This window comes from Elephas maximus, chromosome X (assembly GCF_024166365.1).
Source record: "Elephas maximus indicus isolate mEleMax1 chromosome X, mEleMax1 primary haplotype, whole genome shotgun sequence".
Lineage (NCBI taxonomy): Eukaryota > Metazoa > Chordata > Mammalia > Proboscidea > Elephantidae > Elephas > Elephas maximus.
In genome coordinates this window covers 145264849-145285570 of record NC_064846.1, presented here as the reverse complement: position 1 = coordinate 145285570, position 20722 = coordinate 145264849, and the positions used below count along the sequence as shown (strand labels likewise).

The 20722-nt window shown below is 37.5% G+C and overlaps 1 protein-coding gene across 12 annotated transcripts in view; it reads right to left on the bottom strand.

Annotated features, from left to right (window-relative positions):
- The window catches only part of DMD (dystrophin), a 2447064-nt gene that overhangs the window by 400878 nt on the left and 2025464 nt on the right, over positions 1-20722 (bottom strand). For all 12 annotated transcript variants that reach the window (XM_049872854.1, XM_049872851.1, XM_049872858.1 and 9 more), the window contains one exon: positions 9476-9648. In XM_049872854.1, coding sequence (XP_049728811.1) covers positions 9476-9648 — 173 coding nt within the window. The remainder of the gene's footprint in view (positions 1-9475; positions 9649-20722) is intronic.

Here is a 20722-nt window from a genome sequence, read left to right as displayed (position 1 = left end):
ATGATCCTAACAGTTCTATTAAAGGCATATTGGTCAGTCAGTGCCATATTGTGTAAACCTATTGTGAACTACATAGCTGTTCTCGATAAAATTTTGGCTACCTGGTTTTGAGAGCCATAAAAGGGGAGTATATTGATGGCAATTTTGAGTAGAGTCAGTGTTAAGCCATATGTTTATTTCCACATGCAGAATTCTGAGACTTTTGGCATGAAAGGTGCACTGGAATGGCTTGCTTTCCCATACCGTTGCAGTCAAGGAAGTTTAATGTTTTTGGTAGAAAATTCGACCCAGTGACTAATGTAAACCACTCAGTTTTCATGTGACTCATGCTAGCACTGGAATTCTTTCTGCTTTGAAAAATGGAAAGGTCTCTCCCCACATTTTGACTTTTCCATTTCCACACCCTAGGCCGCCTCTTCCACTGACTCCTTCCGTCTGGCATCTGTTCCTTTCTGCTCCTCTTCCCATATGCTTTTCCTTTTCTCCTATCCTTCTTTATTCGTGTGCACCTGGGATTTGTTTTCACCAAGTTCCAACATTTTCCGCTTTGTTCCCTTTGTATAAAATGTACGGAGACAACAACCCATGTGGAAGAGTAAAATCAGACATTTGCCTGAAAGCCTCCCCCAAACATGAATAATTTAGGCAGGAGACTGAGTGCTTTACCATCAACTGTATTTAGAACATGTTAATCCTTAGAAGCCATTTAAGAATATACAAATGAATGATCTGTGTTATAAAAGCCACATTTCGCTTGAGGATGAGAAGCTAAATTAATAAAATAAATCATCATGGAAAAAACAAAGAGGAAACACAGAGTGTTAGTCAAAGCATTATCCTCAGGTAAATTAGGAATTATGCCGCGTTACTCACATATTATCAGCAATTGCAAATAATTCATAAAATTAATGCTGCCTGTAATATAATATCATCTCTAATGCTGCAAAGATTGAAATGTAAAGCAAAGCAACCAGGTAGAGAGAAACAGTTCTCTTGGCCATTTGGTAACTCAGCCTGACATTTCAAATACAATTCTCCTTTTGGCCTCAGTCAAATAGAATCACAAAAGAGGCCCTACTTGGAAATTAAATTTTTCTAATCTTTCTGAAGGATAATTTGATGATACACAAAAGTGTTTAAAATGTGCAAATGTAATGACCCACAAGTTCAAATTCAAGGAATTTATACTAAGAAAGTAACTGGAAAAGCATACAAAGGATGTTATTTATAGTAGCAGTTATGATTGAGGCCAAGTAGAAACAACTTAAATATTCAATTCTAGGGAACTGGTTACATATATAATAGTGGATTCATACAATGAAATCCTATGCAGATGTTCAATACGATGACATAGGTAGATATTTATGGATATGGAAAGATTACCATGTCAGTTGCTAAGTGAGAAAGCTGGCTATAAAAATACACACAATCTATTTTTTGTAAAACATTTGTGTGTATGTATATATGTGTACACGGTTGACTATGCATGAAAAATTTCTGGAACAACAACTAAAATATCACTTAGAAGTATATTTACAAATGATTTTCTTTCATCTTTATACTTTTCTAAATTGTCAGAATTTTCTTTATATAATGAGCAATATAAACATTACATTCAGAAAAAGTGAAGGCATTCGATCACAAAGGAAAATTAATTGTTCAAGACTTTAAGGGCATTATCATCAACTAATAAATGAATCAGGAAATACCATAAATTAAATATAATAGTGCAGATTGCCTATAGCGTACAGGTCAGCTCTTTTATGTTTCTTTTCCCTCCTTCTTTCAGTTATCATTTTCCATGATACGCCATAGTGAGAATTCCCTAGGCAGGATTTTAGCTGTTTAATGGCATGTAAGGATGACTGGTTACAGAGATTCCCTGGGGTGTCTGGAATTTGTAGCTTGGTCCCCTTGAGGGTGAAGCGAAGCTGTCAAGCAGGACATTTTGAAAGGAAATTAGAGAGAGGCACAGTCAAGACATGGACAAGCAGCAAATGGGGGAAGAGACATAGATTAAATAAATGTTTGTTGAGTGCCTATAGGTTCCAATGATGCAGTGGGGAGAAGGGAGTAAGGGAAAATATGAAGATGCCTAATGCATGGCCTTCCTCTATCTGGCATACCAGTTGTCGTCAAGGCGGTTCTGACTCATGGCAACCTCATGTGTGTCTGAGTAGAACTGTGTTGCATAAGATTTTTGACGGCTGGTTTTTCAGAAGTAGATCACCAGGCCTTTTTTCCAAGGTGTCTCTAGGTGGACTTGAACCTCTAACCTTTCAGTTATCAGTCAAGCATGTTAACTGTACCACCCAGGGATTCTCTCTGGAAACAAAATATCCTTGAGGTGGAAAGGTCTAGAGGTGAATCTACTGAAGAGCAGGCTGCCTGTGATGAGGTGTTAAGCTGCTGCTTTTTTTTATATACCTGAAGAAATCCTACAACTCTGATTCTAGGTTAAATTATGCCAACTAACTATTAATGGTTCAATGAACCCCTTTGTGTCCTCTGAGAGAGAGAGAGAGAGAGAGACAGAGAGAGAGAGAGCACTGAGAATTAGGAAATCCAATTCTAAAGGATCTAAGAGAAACTCCATGGCAAGAGATAGGGAGGCCGTTATAAGTCAGGCACAGAGGGCAGTCAAGAGAGTTTACAGAGCAGTAGAAGTCCCTAAGACCACTAAAGATAAAAAAGCTGTCATGTATCTGGGCGAGGGGACTTTTCCATAAGTATAGAGGTTTTTTTTTTTTATATAGTTAGGTAAAAATTTAATTATATTTGATCACCTTAATTACCAAATAGAAACCCTGGTGGCATAGAGGTTAAGATCTGCAGCTGGTAACCAAAAGGTCTGCAGTTCAAATCCACCAGGTGCTCCTTGGAAACTCTACGGGGCAGTTCTATTCTGTCCTATAGGGTCGCTATAAGTCGGAATTGACTTGATGGCAATGGGTTTTGTTTGGTTTTTTAATTACCAGATGACTGTTCATTGTCCCTTCTAAAGCACAGAAGTGAAAGGAAAGATGTGATATTAGGATCAAACTTAAATGAAAGGCTAGTAATGGATAGAGGACACTGGGTAAGGGCTGGGAAGGAGAAAGACAGATGATAGCTCTTGATTTAAAACAAATACACATGCAAAGGAACTTGACCTAAAGCTATCTCAGACTTTAGTGTACACAAGTACCATTTGAGTTGCTGACCAGTTTCATTGAGTTGACTCTGATTCATGGTGACCCCACGTCTATTAGAGTAGAACTATGCTCCACAGGGTTTTCAATGGCTAATTTTTCAGAAGTAGATTGCTAGGCCTTTCTTCTGAGAACCCTCTTGGTGGACTCAAACTGCCAATCTTTCAGGTAGCAGCCAAGCATGTTGACTGTTCACACCACCCAGGGACTCCAGCATTTGAGTAGCTCGTTTAAAATTCAGACTACTACATCCTACCTCCAGAATTTTTGATTTAGATCTGGTATGTACTTTTAACAAGAACCTGAAAAACTCTGCAGGTGAGCTCCAGGATTGTTCTTTGAGAAATAATTTCTAAAAGTATTTCAGATATGCCCTAAACATTACTTGTTGGTCTCCACAGGACAAAGGTGGTATTTTTCAGTGACATGATTTTGAAGGAAATCTAAATGTAATGAAACACTATGAGCTGAGAAAACATTTTCTTTGATCATATTAAGCTTGTGAAGTGTTCTCAAGACACATTTCTAATATATTTGTTGGAAGTACCTGCCCTTTTTTTATTTTCAAGAGTGTACACCAACTATTTCTAAATGATTAACCTATGTTTGTATTGGGAATGTCTCCTCCTGAAAATGTTTCTTTGTATTGTAATGACTTTTGTTTTTTTCCTGGTTATATCATAGACTGTTAGGTCTGGAAGGAACCTTAGACATTATTGTTCAACCCTCTTGTTTTGGAAATGAGGAAACAGAATCAAAGGTATAAAGACAGGTTCTGAAGCATATAACTTGAGCTGTCATTTTTTTAAGACATGTGGAATGGGAATTACAAATTTTGCTTAAAAGAGGAAATGCTTACCCTTAGTAGTTTTAACCAAATGTTTTGGATCCCTGAACAAAAATGTATCTTGCTAATTGCCATATAAACTCTATTTACCCTTACCTACTTAACAGAAAATGAAAGAAGAAGCTTGGATGGGCACACTTAGCTTCTATCCATTGTCCATTAATCTTTATTAGTGAAGACAAGGGCTTAGGGCTAGTAGATTTCAACAAGGCAAGTGCTGATCTTTAATAAACAGATAATTTCTACACTTTGTAGGGTTTAGGTAAAACGCAGAACCTTTAGGTAGGTGGGGATATTTTGCTCGGTCTTTAAGGAACACTTCAATGTCAGGACTCTAAGAATTAGAGGGGCTGCTAAAGTGATTGTTATTTCTCCAGACACAGATATTTCAAGTGTGATTTGGTTGATGCTTACTTTGAAATCTTTAATAAAACTTTACTCTGAAAGGCTTGTATTCTTAAAGCAAAATGTACTATATTGAATTCATTTTTCATTTTGACTGCCTTTATAAAACTAAAGGTATAGCCTTGTATATACTGGGTACCCATGTGTAATAAAATAGCACTTCAGCACACAGAAAGAAAAGGTACACATGCAGAAATAATAAGGAGCCAGAGAAATAAAGTGAGAGCTATGGGGCTTTAAATAAAGAGAGAGAATTAAGCCCAAAGAGAAGAAAAAAGAAATTTTTCAGACAGGTCATGAAGTCCAACTTTCAAAAATAATTAACCTTCCAAGAGTGAGACAAAGAAGGCCAGAGATACTCAACATCCAATGCATTTTTCTCCCAAAGGTAGGAAGACTCTGTTTCCTTTGTCTCTTTCTTTGTTTTCCATTACCGAAAACAAAAAACAAAAAAACTCTCTTTTTTTTTTTATTCTAACTACTAATACCAAGTATTCCCAAAGAGATTTATTGCTGCTGTGGACTGTATGATGTTAGTGTTCTCTCTTCTCAAATTAATAATCAAAATTTCCTAAATGTGAATGTTTTATATAACATTTACAAAATTTCTCCCAAAGTTGAAAAATCTTACAGAATGTAAATTTTGTTGAAAGTATGTTGACAAAACAAATTATGTGATTCTCATAGGCAACACTACATACAATAATCTGGAAAGTTGATGCTATGGTAGCAGACTAAATTGAAATCTTTATATTTCTTATGTAAAAAAAAATTTCCCTTCATCACATATCTAATTATTAAGATTTTGAAAATAAAAAAATGCAAGGTTTGTGGATCTGGAGTATTTTAGAATAAGAAACATTTTCTTTGACTATTCACCATCCTGATGTGGAATATTGCCATTCCCAACTGTGTGTTTGTGTATACATGTAAGTAAAAAAAAAAAATCACTTTATTTTTCTCCCATTTAAACGCATTAATCTTTTCTTTTGCTTGCTGGCATTTAACTACTACTGTCTATTTACTTCCTCTGATACCTCTTGAATAAACTGGGATGTGATAATGCATGTGGAATGGATGGTATGTATTTCCTTCAACTAAATTATGAGAGAGCAGTATACAATTCCAGTTACAGTATACTTTTCTTTCAAAGACGTTCTAACTTTTTTTTAACACCATCTCTTTTAAATTAATCAGTTCTTTTTCAATATAAGAAAACCAAGGAAGAAAAGTTCAATAATTTTCCCAGTTTCATAAAGAGTGATTGCAGAATTAAAATAATAGAATATTTAGAATTTTACAGGAACTTGTACAAAAAAAATTTTTTTTTTTTGTAGAGACCACTTATTTCTCTGTTCAAACCTCCTAATTTTAGCAAGGGAGATAATTAAAGTCTGAAGCAGTTAAATGACATGTTCAAGATTATATGCTAGATTGTCAGTAACGGAGCCAGAGGAGAAACTAGGTCTCCCAACTGCTGGGCCAGGGCTCCTTCTCCTCTTCTTCACTGACTCATTTAGCGCTTGAAGTTTTCGTGTTCATCTAATTTCGCTGGAGGCAGCAAGCACAGCCCTATGAAACAACTCAGAACTTGCCTTCAAGTGTAAATTAGAATAGTGAAGGGAATAGTTGGTGAAGGAACAGTCAGAGAAGGAAACAGCCATTACAGAATTTGAGTTAAATTTTAGAGAATGAGAGGAGGGACAAGGTTCAAAGTGTGAGGACCAGCAAATGTGCATGCTCGTATGGGAAAGTGAGGAAAGCCTTGGAGAAGGATGACTGGGGTTAGAAAGCAGAATCTACTTGGCTCAGAGTATCCATGCTGGCGATAACTAGAATGCTGCTTGGTGAGAAAGAGCTGAGGAAAGACAGAAAAGGGAAGGAGTTTATCAGGGACTCATTAGGCATAGTTGTTAGAGAATGGAGTTCCCACTAGATTCTAGTGACTAAAATCAACTCCATGAGAGCAGGGACTTTTTTTGTTGTTGTTGTTGCTCAGCTATTTATTTTTTTTCACTGCTGCACCCCCAGTGCCTAAAAGAGTGCCTAATAGTAGGTGCCCAATAAATATGTGTTGAATGAACAAATAAATGAATGAATGAGTGGATATATGGATACCAACAAGTTTGAAGTTCTTGAACAAAACAGGAATGTGATAGAAACAATGTCCAAGGAAAAGTATTCTTGTAAATGTGAAATAGATGGTCTAAATATGTAAAAGAACAAAGATAAATCCTCAATATGGCATGACATGATGAAGAGTTGAATACGAACTGTAATTGTAAAGGGCAGAAGGAAAACACATTGAGAGAAAAGGACATGATATGGGCTTGGATGTAGAAACACAAGGCTGGCCAACTCTTGTGAACCAATGGAACACAAAGGGAAAATTCAGAATCATTTGGGCTCAAACACAATTTTTTTGTTTTGCATTAAAAATGGATACCTCAGCGAATTAAGCACTAACTTCTTTTTTGAAATACGGAAGTGGCTTCAGAATCCCTCATGAAACAATGAACCAACTGTAAATTTTTAGTATAATATAGCTTGGGCAAACACAGGGCTATTTTTTTCAGGGTTTCTCTGGGGTTATTTTTTAAATGTGGTAGCTTTTCACTAAAAATAACTCCAACGGAGGAACTGACTAGATTTACAATGCAAGCTGATAAGCACCACTAAGGGTTCTTCCAGAGTTCATCTATCCTATTTCTTCATCATCCCAAGCTGCTACCTCTACTGTACTGCTCTCAACTGAACGCTGCCATTCACTATGGATTGACTGATCCCCTCATTTCCACCAAGTGTCAGGAAATAAACGAAATTGCTTTGATGTGAAGAATTACTTCTTTGCTTTTTATAACAGAGTGCTTATAACACATCCTGTATTATTAGAGAGGCTTATGTAAAGGCCAAAACCATTGATCTGAATATTTACATTCTAGAATTTGCAGCACCTTAGATAAGCTAAGGTAACTATTTTTACTTGATTAATGACAGCAAGAATTAAACTGCAGTAGCTGGCATATGGGAAATTGCTGAGAATGAAGAGTCCATATTTTGGCTGACATGCTGTTTGCCGCTTTCAATTCTCCTTTTATTTCATCAAGTTCACATGAAGGAGAGAGAAGGCACTGAGTGATGTTCTGAACAGCTCTAGCACTTTTCTTTCTCTTTCTGACAAAAAAGAATCACTTTCTTTTCTTTACTTTACTTACCAATATCTTTCCCATCTCACATGTTTCATTCCTTTTTAAGGACAGATGTTATGAAAGTGGCCTTTGTCATTACATACACTGACCCCTCTTAGAGTTTAAGCTGTAGACAGCTAACGGAGCCTCCCTATCTTTGAAAATGCCATTGCCCAGTGCTGCCCCGACTCATCACCAACACATCGATACAAAATTCATGGATAAAATAGGGAGATAAAAATGAGTGTCTTGGAAGCTGAGGGGCAAACCCGGAAAAAAATTTATAAATAAAAAAATCCTATTCTACTCCTATTTCATCTTATGACTTACTATGTGCCCTTTTCTTCTTTCTTTTATATGTTACGATAGAAAATGCTGGTTTGAAGCTCAGACTCTGGAGCCAGACTCACTGGGTTCAGATCTTTCTAACTATGTGATTTTGGGCAAGTTATTTAACCTCTCTGTGCCTCAGTTTCTTTACATATAAAAAGAGGATAATAATACTTTACCTCTTAGAGTTGCTGAAAATACTAAATAAGTTAATGAATATAAAGTGCTTATAACATGGCATGGAGCCCTGGTGGCATAGTGGTTAAGAGCTCAGCTGTTAACCAAAAGGTTAGTGGTTCGAATCCACCAGCTGATCCTTGGAAACCCTATGGGGCAGTTCTACTCTGTCCTGTTGGGTCTCTAGGAGTCAGAATCAACTTGATGGCAACAGGTACAACATGGCATGGTATGTAGATGTACCAGATGTTAGCTACTATCATTACTATTATTTCATATTAAGTGCAGACTTTTATAATGATGGTTTTTGAATTAATGCAGGTTCAGTTATATTTGTTCCTCATTATAGAAGTAAACATGCTCTGTGTTGTAATTGTGGGAAATTCAGAAAAAATATAAACAAGAAAAAAAAATCTTTCTCCTGTAATCTTACTACCTAGAAGTAACTACTCCCAACATTTAGTTCATTCCCTTATAACTATTATTAATTCCATTTGTCCACTACCACCTCCTCTAGATACAGAAGAAAGCACTACACGTTTTTACAAAGAGAAGTGATATTTCCATTGAATAGAAAGCATGAAGCCTGACTTCTACTCCTAATATTTCCTAGGTCATTTAGGCAACAATGAACATTTCAATTACTATCTCTGCTCTCTTGTGCCATCACGAACTATTACAAAATGGGTATAGCAAGAGCGTTTCCTAGTCTTCCTCACGAGGCCAAGATGCATACATTAAGTTCTCAAAAGAAAGCTGATGTATAGAAAGGGGCAAAGTACAAAGTAGATGAGTATAGAGCAGCTAACGGCTTAGTCTACAGAGGATGTGTTTTAACAAAATCTAAGAGGAAGGTAAAGACAAGAAATGTCTATACTCTCTCCTTAGCTGCAGGAGTTATGGAGGTCTTCTCTAAGCTGTTAATTAATTATACTGTGTTATTAGTATTTAAAGGATGTCCTCTGTTATTCATTTAGAGGAAAGCCAAAGAAAGAATTTCCAAATAAACATACATTAATTTGATCACTTTTTCTATAACCCTGTGAAAAGCCGAGAGAACTTGATGAAATTAGTATACTCTGCTCCTCATTTAAATTCACTCTAATGTCTTAATATGCATCTCTCCTATGGTTATAAAACATCACCATTTTAATCTAATCTGAACCCTCAAGTATCATCTCCATACCAAGCAAACGAATGATTCATTTATTCAAAATAAAATGAATCATTCTGAAATTGGGTGATTTTCATAAACATATGAGACATTAGCTACTTGTGCTAGGAAAATTTTGCCATTTTCATTCCTTTCTGGCTTTTTTGCCCTGATCTTTTCCTACCTGATGTTGAGAGACTTTTTTCGCAGTTCACTCCACTTGAAGTTCATGGTATCCAAACGTCTTTGTAACAAGGCTGCTTCATCTGAACCTTCTAGGGATCGCAGGATTTTTTGGCCATTTTCATCCAGGTTGTGATAGATATCTGTGTGAGCTTCGATTTCTCCTTGGAGGTCCTAGAGGACAGGAAACACAGAAAATATGAGTAATTATCAAACAAAAGTGACCAGTTTTGAAGGTGAATTTGGAGAACTGCTCAAATAAAAGGATTAGTTCAAAAGACATTTCAATTAGGCCAACTGACAAGAAGATACATCCCAAACGAAAATGGACATCAAACTTACTCCTCGTCATTATGGATTGGAAAGTAATCTATTTATAACTACAAATCTCAGAAATTATAGTTGCTATTCCATGGATAAAACATTTTATGAAATTGATATGGAGAAATATTCCACAATAAAGCATCTCTCTATGTCAATCATTTTATTGCATTATGAGTCAAGTCGCATTTCCTAGGTAAATAGGTTCTATGCACATCTGTAGAGTTGCCTCTGAGTATAAAAGCATGGCGAAACTAACAAAGTGGTGCTTAGTGTAGAGCACCAGCACAATAATGGGATTCTATTACAGGAAAGAATCTTCTGGACAATACACATCAAGTTTACCTTGATATTACATCATCATACATTTATTAGTAAGACTTCCCACGGAAAACACCATCAAATTTTCAGGCTTGGCAAGTGCAAAGTCCATAGGACCTTGAAAGTCCATAGGTTATGCATTCAATCTCATTTGTATATACACAGATCAAGAAAATTATCATAGTAGAAGAATCTGACCTTTACATGGTATGTCTTCCTGTGTAACATTTTCAGCTTGAACCGGGGACTACAGCACTGATCCTGTTGCATAGCAATCTTGAGAAAACCCAGCGACTGAAAGTGCCCTGCTTTAAAATGCCAACTTTGCTTACATTCTGTTGACAGAATGAATTTCGGAGCACAGGCCTCACCAGTCAATAATAATAAACAGCGACTTTGTACTCCTCACTAAACGGTAGCCAGGCCAGTGGATGTGGGAGGGATCTCAAAAAGAGGAGGCCTGGAATATGCAACTGACAGTTTATATTAAACAGCCAACTTTTCTTATCATTTTGCCATTATAAGCCAGAGACATTATAAATTCATTTTATATATGTGTTTCTCTCCTTGTTCCCAGCAGAACAGTCAAAGCCAAAGGAACATTCCTTAGAGAGCTGCCGGGTCCCAGCATTCCTTTCTGCCTACACAATGAATGGCGGCTTTGTACATTATCTGACTTGCTCTTACAGATTTGTATGCTTCTGTTCAACAAGTTTCAAAATTCATTCTGAACCTCTGAACAATTGGATTGATCTGTGTAACTGGAAAAGTTTTTTTTTCCTCTCTCTCCCTCTCTTTCTAAAATTGAATTAAATTACTCTTCTAAAGTTAGAGGGAAAGTGGCAGCAATAACATGTTAGAATCCTGAAGAACTGGTTTGTGTTTTCAGTCACAGCCTCCTAGCTGCAGAGTTTTGAGTGTTGCAGAAGTGAGGTTGATGGACAATGAATGTTTCCTGTCACTATTTTTGGCAGCCGAAGTGTCACTGATGAACTCTAAAGAGGATTCTGTCCCATTCTCTTTGACTGGAAGACAGGAGGGAGAATACAGATAGAACCACGTCCGAAGCTGAAAGAATGGAAATACTAAAACAGATTGAGTAGCGTCTCTCTCTATCCTGTCAAAAAACAGCTTTCTCAGAAAGGATATAACCTGGTTTTGAAACTATCATATGTGGTGGAAATCTAGTATTGATTGGGCTTCTTGCATGTTGGAGTTTGGTCAAATACACATTTGATGCTTGTGTAACTACTTGGAAAAACAGCCACTTCTTCAGCAAAAGAGAAAAGGGAAGTAACTTATCTGAACAATACATACGGGACTAAAGAACAAGCAGATCCCAGTTATCCACATGATTCCCTTTTCTTTTACTTTATTTAATTTTTTTCTTTTTGCATTTGATTTGTACACTACTTATAACTTTGCCCCAGAGTATACACTTAGGGGATTAAAGCCAAATGTTTAGCTGTTCAAGATAATAAGGTTTATGAAACAATATGCATATACCTGATTATACACTTGAATTTTTATATACTGCATGTATAGCAGAGACCCAGGCACAATCAATAGTTCCACAAGAATATGCATATCATGAAGACATCAACATTTTCTTTGTTGAATCAGTGAGAGGTCTTCCCAAGCTAGATAGGATGTTGATTCATTAATTTGCTAATTTTTTCATCCTTGCTATGTACATTACACTGCATATAAACAACTTGGTTGTATCATCAAAAAGGCAATGAATATAAAATCGATAAACAAGTATTTATTGAGAGCCGATTATGTGTCTAGTCTTAGCATCATGAGAAATATGACAAATGCAAGAGACACGTTTATCTAAAATCTACTGTGCACTTTTTATTTCATTCACATTAAAAAAAATTCACATTACCAACTAAATATTCATAAGAATTTCCTACCAAACGTCATAGATGGGAAAAAAAACCTTTCCCCTTAGAAATTCACAGGTAGCTGAAGTAACATCTTAGTATTGGCAGGAAGGTAACTCTTAACCCAGTAGTACTTCTCTAGGTCATGATGATGGTTTAGAACAAATGACACATGTACAGTTATGGGCTTTGAAGTATACAAAACACATATGTACCACTTTAGTTATTTCTCCCCCTGGCCCCATGAAGCACAGCATATTCTCTCTGTTTTACAAATGAGAACACTAAGCCTAAGATATTTAACTGACTTGCATGAAGTCTCATATCTAGTAAGTGAAAAATAGATGCAGGTCTCTTGACTGTAGACCTTGAACTATCTCTGCCTCCCCATTTGCTATACAGATTAGGTGTGAGATACAGTAGCTATTGGAGCTGACCAAGGATACTACTAACAAGAGGGAAAACAACTCTTGAGGGAAAAGTATATTGAAAGACAGCACTTCTGGTTTTGATAAAAAAAAATTTACCCACATGGATTGATTTGTTTTGATGGGACCGAATGAATATCTTATTCCTGCTCAAACATTCGCATGAACTATGAAATTCTGACTACCCTTTTCACTTCTCATTTTACAATTGGGCATCCAGGACCACCTGTGAGCAAACACTGTTGCACTGAAAAAAGGTCTCCTTACTACAAAATGGAAACTCTGGTGGTGTAGTAGTTAAGTGCTACGGCTGCTAAACAATAGGTCTGCAGTTCAAATATACCAGGTGCTCCTTGGAAACCCTATGGGGCAGTTCTACTCTGTCCTATAGGGTCACTATGAGTTGGAATCGACTCGATAGCAGTTGGTTTGGTTTGGTTTGCCAGACCAGAAATTCTTCCAACAGTAATTCACCTCTTCTAGAGCTATGCAAGCTATTGGCAATGGTAATGTAATGGCTTGAACGTGAACTCACCAGCATAAACATTGTGTTCCTTAGGGATGGCAGGCTTGTAGGAAATTAATCAAGCTATAGGACTAAGGTAGATTGCCCTGAAATGGAGGTGAGTATCGGTGAGTAACACAGGGCTCTCTTTAGAAGGTTGCCATACGTAGTGAAGATTTCTCAGTAAAAATAGGCAGTGTGAATTCTAGGTGGTCAGGAGACATCCATAGGACAGGTAGGAAGGAACTACCACGATGGTATACATGTGGTCTCCTTGAGTTAGAATGGATTCGGCGGTACCAGTACCTTAATGGTATTTGTCTTCAGACTACACCTTAGACTTAGGGCCTACAGAAAAGCAGGAGGTTGGTATTGAAAACACAGGGTAACCAATCTGAACCAAAGTGTAATTTTCATAGTTTTAAGTAGTTTCATTTCACCTTTGACGTAACCAGAAAAGTTCACTCCCAAGCCTTAGCAACTGCATTCACTGTATGTTCTATTGAATTATCCTCTTCTTTCTGTGGTTGTGTTCTTTGGAAAGAACAGTAACTAATACACAGGAAATAAAAAGGTATTTGTTACATAACAACAAAAACAATAGTAGTAGCAGTAACAGCAACAACATATGTAAGACTTATACATGAGGCGCTGTCCAAAGCACCGTATTTACACGAACCTATTTAATCCTTTCAACAACCCTCTAGGGTAGGTGTTATTATTATATTCATTTTACAGATAAAACAATGAAATTACAGACAGGTTAAGTAAAATGTCCAAGGTTACGTAGCTAATAACCAATGTACTCGGATTTCAAACTCAGGAAGTTGAGCTCTTTACCACCAGGCTATATTACCTTCGAATTTTAGTTTGCTGGGGGCATTTGTTTCTTATTAATAATAATTCCACCTAAATTTTAGTAAATGTAACACTACCATTAGGCAGTGCTGAACAGTGTTGCTTTCAGTACACAAAGACTAATTTTATGGTCTCATCAACAAGGAGACTGTCGAACAGATCTGAAGCAGTGGACAGAGATACATCCAATACACAAGAGAGAACACAAAATAATGGAGAAAATGGGCACAAATAGAAAATAGTATGTAGCCTCCCCCACCCCCAAAAGGAAAAATATAGCCCAAAGTTCGGTACAATTACGGAACACATTTTAGCTGGGTACCAAGAAAGTTTGGATATGAGAAAATCAAGATGGCACAGTGCAGAGGTTTTAGATATTGGGGGTATTCTTTTTCCTGGAGGGCTTTTTCAAATTCCATACTTCCTCCTTCTCTGAGAGTCTGGCCTCCCCCTGTTATAAGCCCCCTTTCTCACTCTCCAGGAAAAACGAATGGCAAAGCAGAGTTAAATAGACATAGGTTTGAGTCTCCCCCTTCTGTTTCTCTTATTAGCCATATGACTTTAAAAAGTCTTTAATCTCTTTGTGTTCACTAAATATGTGATAGCAATACCTACCTGCTGGGTTGTTTTGAATATTACATAGAATAACTTTTGTAAAAATCTTTGAACAATGTCCAGCACATAATATGCCTTTAATAAATAATAGTTAATGTAAGCCTTAGTATTGTGAGAGAATCAATGTGGAAATCAAGTGGTAGAAATAGCCTTCGCAAAGTCATAGGCCTTGGTTTGAGCTTTGAAGGATGGATAGGATTGAGAGAGGTGAAGGGAAGAGGGTATTCCAGGTGGAAGGAAGAGCCTGTCAGTGGCATAAAGGTAGGAATGAGTTCGGTTTATGAGCAGGGACGATGATTTGCACAGCTTGATTGGAATGGACAATGCATGTTAGGAAGAAATAGATAGAATGTAGTCCAGTTCCTTAACTGAAGTAGGATAGAGGCCTTCTTTTAAAAGCCATTGAGAATAAAATTTATAAAGTACAAAGCCAGGATTATTGAATATTAAATATATACTATCTCATTCAATATGTAGAATGATCCAGAATAATCTATGGTGTTCATAAATAATAAGTCAACTGAGGAAGAATAAGAAAAGTTACAAAATTTTTACTAGAAGAAAAAGAAAGGAGATACCAGGAATTAGTGTTGTAACCTTCTTTATGTTATCCACACAAGTGGTTGTGATACTATTCCAAAATATCAAAGATAACAATATCCACATATTTTCTTTCTTATATATACAGAATTACTTGTCAAACACACACACAAATTCTGCAAATGATAGCCTCTCTATCCTGAATACAGCTGAGAGTTAAAAGTAAGCAATAAAATGATGTAGAAAGAATAAAAATAAGCGACCAAATCTCCCAACAAATTTCATCATAGAAACACCATTTCTAATCCTTTCTGAACATGGCTAATATGTGAATAATGATACAGTCATTTGTTTATATTCGCCCACAAGTTTTAGCTAATTCAAATAAGCTTGATAAGAAAAAAATAAATGATAATGTGATTTCCAAGAACTCCAAAGGGCAGAAAGAAAAGATGCGAAGTAGGAGAGAAGTTATCCTTATGGGCTAAGCTAACCATAGCAAGAAGTGACACCTGGCCAAGAACCAGAAAGGTGGAAAAGGAGCCTCAGGCATGCATTGTTGACCAGGGCCACACAGTGTGGAGATTAACAGTGTGGTAATAGCCCTTGAAGGCATCGTCCAGCTTTACAACAAAGCAAAATAATTAATGCTAATAATGTCGATGCGGGATTAGCCAGAAAAAGCAGATTTATGTGCAGTAAACTCTGCTTAACAAGGAAGTAGTGTAAGTAAAACCCCTTATTATGACTTTTATCCAACGCTGTTACTCTGAACAGGTGTTGCTGCTTCAAAGAAGTCAAACAAAACAAAAACAAACATAAGAAAGTAAAGCTCCCTTAGCTATTGAGAAAACTTGGCTATCCAAAATGACTCAGTGAATGTGGTTTCTAAATAGTTGAGGCTTTAGAGTACACACACACACGCACACACACACACTCCATTATGAGACCAGAAATTGAGAGTAAATCTTTAGAAATTTTTATACCAAAAACCTGTTGCTGTGGAGTCAATCCCAACTCATAGCGACCTGATAGGACAGAGTAGAACTGCCCCACAGGGTTTCCAAGGAGCGGCTGGTGGATTCGAACTACCAACATTTTGGTTGGCAGCTGAATGCTTAACCACTGTACAACCAGGGCTCCTGAAACTTTTTTTTTTATTAATAACAGGAAGTACGGGTTTACATTTTATAGGTCTGGTTTTTTAAATTTTCTTTTTCAGTAACTCATTTTTTAACTGTATTTTACAAAAGTATAAGCCTGTTATGAATTGGAAATTAAAACTAACGAAACAAAATTATCCTTCCTCAAGGATTTTTTTGAGGAGCACACAGAAAAAGGAATTGGACTCACTGTCTCATCATCTAACCACCAGAGGTTCCTAACTAGCTCCGAAAATGCAGGTGGGTACAGATTCACAGTGGGTGTGACTGTTTTTTCTATTCTGTATGTGGCCATTGCAATACTTTTAAAAGCAGCAGAGTTGTCATCCCAAGAGAAACAAGAGTTCATTTGAGGACTGTCATTTGTCTTGGAGCCTGGTTGCTGCAGGTAGATAAGGAGTGTGTTTTCAGGTCCACTGCATAGCAATGCATCTTAAACGAGCAGCTATGGATTTAGGAGTCCACAGGCTTTGCTTTAAAAATGGCCGTTATTAAGGTCCTCAGAGACTATTATCCTGCAGGGTTTGTTGTCTTTGCTTTCATATCTCATTCGAAAAATCTCACACTTAAGCACTAGAACAGTGGAGAGAAGGAATATGCTCTCCTACCTCAGTACATTCCCAGGTGCAAAGCTTTATTTCAAAATCTAATCTTTAAAAATGTCTGGCCTAGGGTGGATTACCCCCGGAGGAAACTGAGCAAAATCCCATTTGTCAGACTGCCTTAAGCAATTTCAAACTCCAGAAACACGTGATGCTTTCTTTCCTCCTCTGACCCTCTGGTTTACTCTATTCTTAAAATTACTTTTTAAAATCGAAGAGTTCATTTAAGAAGCATTAGGTTGGAAGCGAAATGAATGGTGTCTTTACTGCATTTTGTTTTTCTTAGTTTCTTTTTGTCACCTTGAAAAAATTCTCTACATGGTTATTCAAAACATGAACACACATTAAGTGCCTATTATATGTCTAATATTTTGCTAGAAGCTATGGGAATACATATAATGTAGTGAAAGTGAGTTCCAGCCCTTTCACTAGTTCATTTCTTCCTTCCTTTCTCCCTTCCCCTTTCTCCCCTCCACCCACCTTCATGCCTTCCTTCCTTCCATCAATATTTATTATGTTAGGAGCCAGGGCTAAAGTGGTAAAAAAAAAAAAAAAAAAAAGAAAAGAAAAAGACTTCTGTCCTCTTTGACTTCATAGCATAATAGGATGGTGGAGGAGAAATACAGTAAACAGGTGAACAAACACATGTGTATAATAAATTAAGAAAATGATCAAAGGCAACAAATGAGGGGCTATGATGAGAATAGTGGTGGGTGTGTATGTGGGTGTGGGTGTGTGAGTGATGGTGGTGGGGGTGCTCTTGTTATGGTAGTCAAGAAAGGCCTATGTAAGAAGGTTTAATGTTAGCTGAGTTTTGAAAGATGAGAAGAAACCAGCTATAGGACAGCAAAGGGCACAGAATTCTCCCAAGCAAACAGGAGGGCCTTTGTATCAGCTGTATTGTGGGAAAGATCTTGGCTAGAATTTACTAAGCAAGGAGGAAATGTGACTGAAGATGAGGTAAGCGAGGCCCCAGATAATGTGGGGCCTTGAAGTCCCATAATAAGGAGTTTGCATTTTATTTCAAGTGTAGTGGGAAACAATCGAAGCTTTTAAAGCAAGGTAGTGGAATGATCTGATTCAGGCTTTAAAAATCACTCTATTACTTTGTGGAAATTAAGGAAGACAAGAGGAAACAGAAAAAATCAGTTAGAGGCCAAGGCTGGTAACCCAGGCAAGAAAAAATGGTGGCCTGGACTAGGGTGATTGCAGATGGAGAGATGTGCACTGACTTGAGATGTAACTTGGATGTTAACTTTCTCACACATACTAAAGATTTGGACAATGGAATCAAAGGAGGGGGATAGTGCAAGGAAGATTCCCAGTTTTCTAACTTGAACAACAGATGGATGGTAGTACCATTTACTGAGATGGTGAAAAATGGGGGAAGATTTAGTTTGGCATTCTATTTTCAACATGTTAGGTTTAAAATGGCTGTGAGAGACATTCAGTTGGAGATTTAAATTAGACAGCTGGATATACAAGTGTGAAACTCAGAGGGGAGTTCTGGGCTAGTTATATGAATTTGGGATTATTCAGTTTACTGATGGTATCTAAGATGATAGCAGTAGGCAAGCTTACTTAGGGAGAGAGAAGAGGAAGAAGAAAAAAGGCCCTAGGCCAACTCTTGGGAACCACCAACATTCAGAGGTTGGGTGAGAGTGGACAACCTGGCCAAGGAAACAGAAGAGGAATAGCCAGAGAAGTAGGAGGAAAACTAGGAAATTATGGTGTCATGGTAGCTAAGAGGGGAGAAGGGGTTTTAAGGAGGAGAGAGTGGTCAACTGTGTCAAACACTGATGCGAGGTTGGCAACATTAGAATATTGTCCATTGGAATTGGTAACAAGGACCAAATGGTGACCTTCATAAGAACACTTTCAGAGAAGAAGTGGAAGCAGACATAAGAGTAAGAAGACTTAAGGAGGCTGACTGAACACACAGGACCACTGAAAAGTTGGGCTATGGAGTGTAGCTGAAGGGAGATGAGGGATCATAGAAGGACTGGGATGGGGAGGTGACTTTTTAATGTTTGGTTTATGTTTAGGGCTTATACTCTAGATGAGGATGCTGTTGAGGAACAGTTATACGAGTCCACATATCTAAAGACTGCATAAAGGCATGATTACATTTTATTTATTTTTATTGTGCTTTAAGTGAAAGTTTACAGTTCAAGTTAATTTCTCATACAAAAATGTATACACACATTATTATGTGACCCTAGTTGCTCTCCCTATAATGTGACAGGACACTCCTCCTTTCCGCCCAGATTTCCTGTGTCCATTCAACCAGCTCCTGTCCATTTTTGCCTTCTCATTTAGCCTCCAGACAGGTACTGCCCATTTAGTCTCGTGTATTTTTTTTTTATCTACTTGAGCTAAGAAGCACTCTCTTCATGAGTATCATTTTATGTCATATAGTCCAGTCTAATCTTTGTCTGAAGAGTTGGCTTCAGAAATGGTTTCAGTTCTGGGCTACAGAGAGTCTGGGGACAATGTCTTCTGGGGGCCCTTCAGTCTCAGTCAGACTATTAAGTCTAGTCTTTTTACTAGAATTTGAGTTCTGTATCCCACTTTTCTCCTGCTCCAATCGGGGGCCCTCTGTTGTGTTCCCTGTCTGGGTGGTCATTAGTGGTAGCTGGGCACCATCTAGTTCTTCTGGTCTCAGGCTGATGGAATGTCTGGTTTATGTGGCCCTTTCTGTCTCTTGGGCTAATATTTTCCTTGTGTCTTTGGTGTTCTTCATTCCTCTTTGCTCCAGGTAGGTTGGGACCAATTGATGTATCTTAGATGGCCGCTTGCTAGCTTTTAAGACCCCAGACACCACTCACCAAAGTGGAATGCAGAACATTTTCTTATTAAACTTTGTTATGCCAATTGGCCTAGAAGTCCCCTGAAACACATGATTATATTTTTAAAGTCTAGAGAGGTCGGGGTAATTGATATAGATTGTGATAAAGCATGGCACAGTGGAAAGAGCCCTGCCTCATAAAAGTTGCTGGTATCATAAGAGCTGTTAGGTTCTAACTTGCCTCAATAACAACAAATTATAAAATTTTTCAAAGCCTTTTTTTTTTAATCCATATATAAGGCTAAAAATAACCATCTTGAAGGTTTTGGCAAATTAGATGAGGCGATGTGGGTAGAGCCACTAAGTACCTAACCCAATGCCTGACCTACTATGGGCCTTTATTAAGTTGTTTTCCTTTGCTCACTCTCATCTTCCGCCATGACTCCAAGTCTGCTAGCAGAGAAGACATGAGGGCATTCACAGAGATGGCAGCCAGAGCTGTGGGTGGGAGCTAAAAGGAAACTGCTTAGGAGGGTCAAAAGATGAGGTTTAAAGCGTACAGAGTGGCCACTGAGTTTTGAATGCAATCTGGAGACTATATCTGATTCTATAAGGATAAGATTCTATTGTAGCTCCCTGTGTGAAGGCACAAAATATTTTTTAAAAATTATTTGAGAATGATTATTTAGAGGTCAGTTTTCAGGGTAAACGGGAGAGGCAAGAAAAGAACGGAGGCAGGAACTCTAGTTGACAGGCAGCCCCAGTCAGTGATGAACAGACTAAGATGGCGGCTCTAGACACAGGGAGGAAATAAGGAGATGGGAAACTACGATCATCGAGTGCTTATAAATTACAAAAATAGCTGCATGTGTGACTCGATTTCATCCTTCTCTTGCCCTACCCTTGGAAGGTAGAATTCAGGGAAATGATAAGTGTTCACAAAATCATTTTAAAGATAGAAATGCTATTTTAAGTTTCATTCCCCCAGGAGTAAGAAAAACATTATATATGCTGTGTTTCAAGCGCGCGCGCGCACGCATGCGCACACACACACACACATACACACACACACATCCCTTACTGCCAAATAAGTTAGAATGACAAGGTAAGAACATTGAAACCAAAGCTGCATATAAACATAGGCGAATTCCACCTAAAATACATCCTTTTAGGCATTCCTAAAAAAAAAAAAAAAAAAAAAAAAAAATTCTTTTTTTT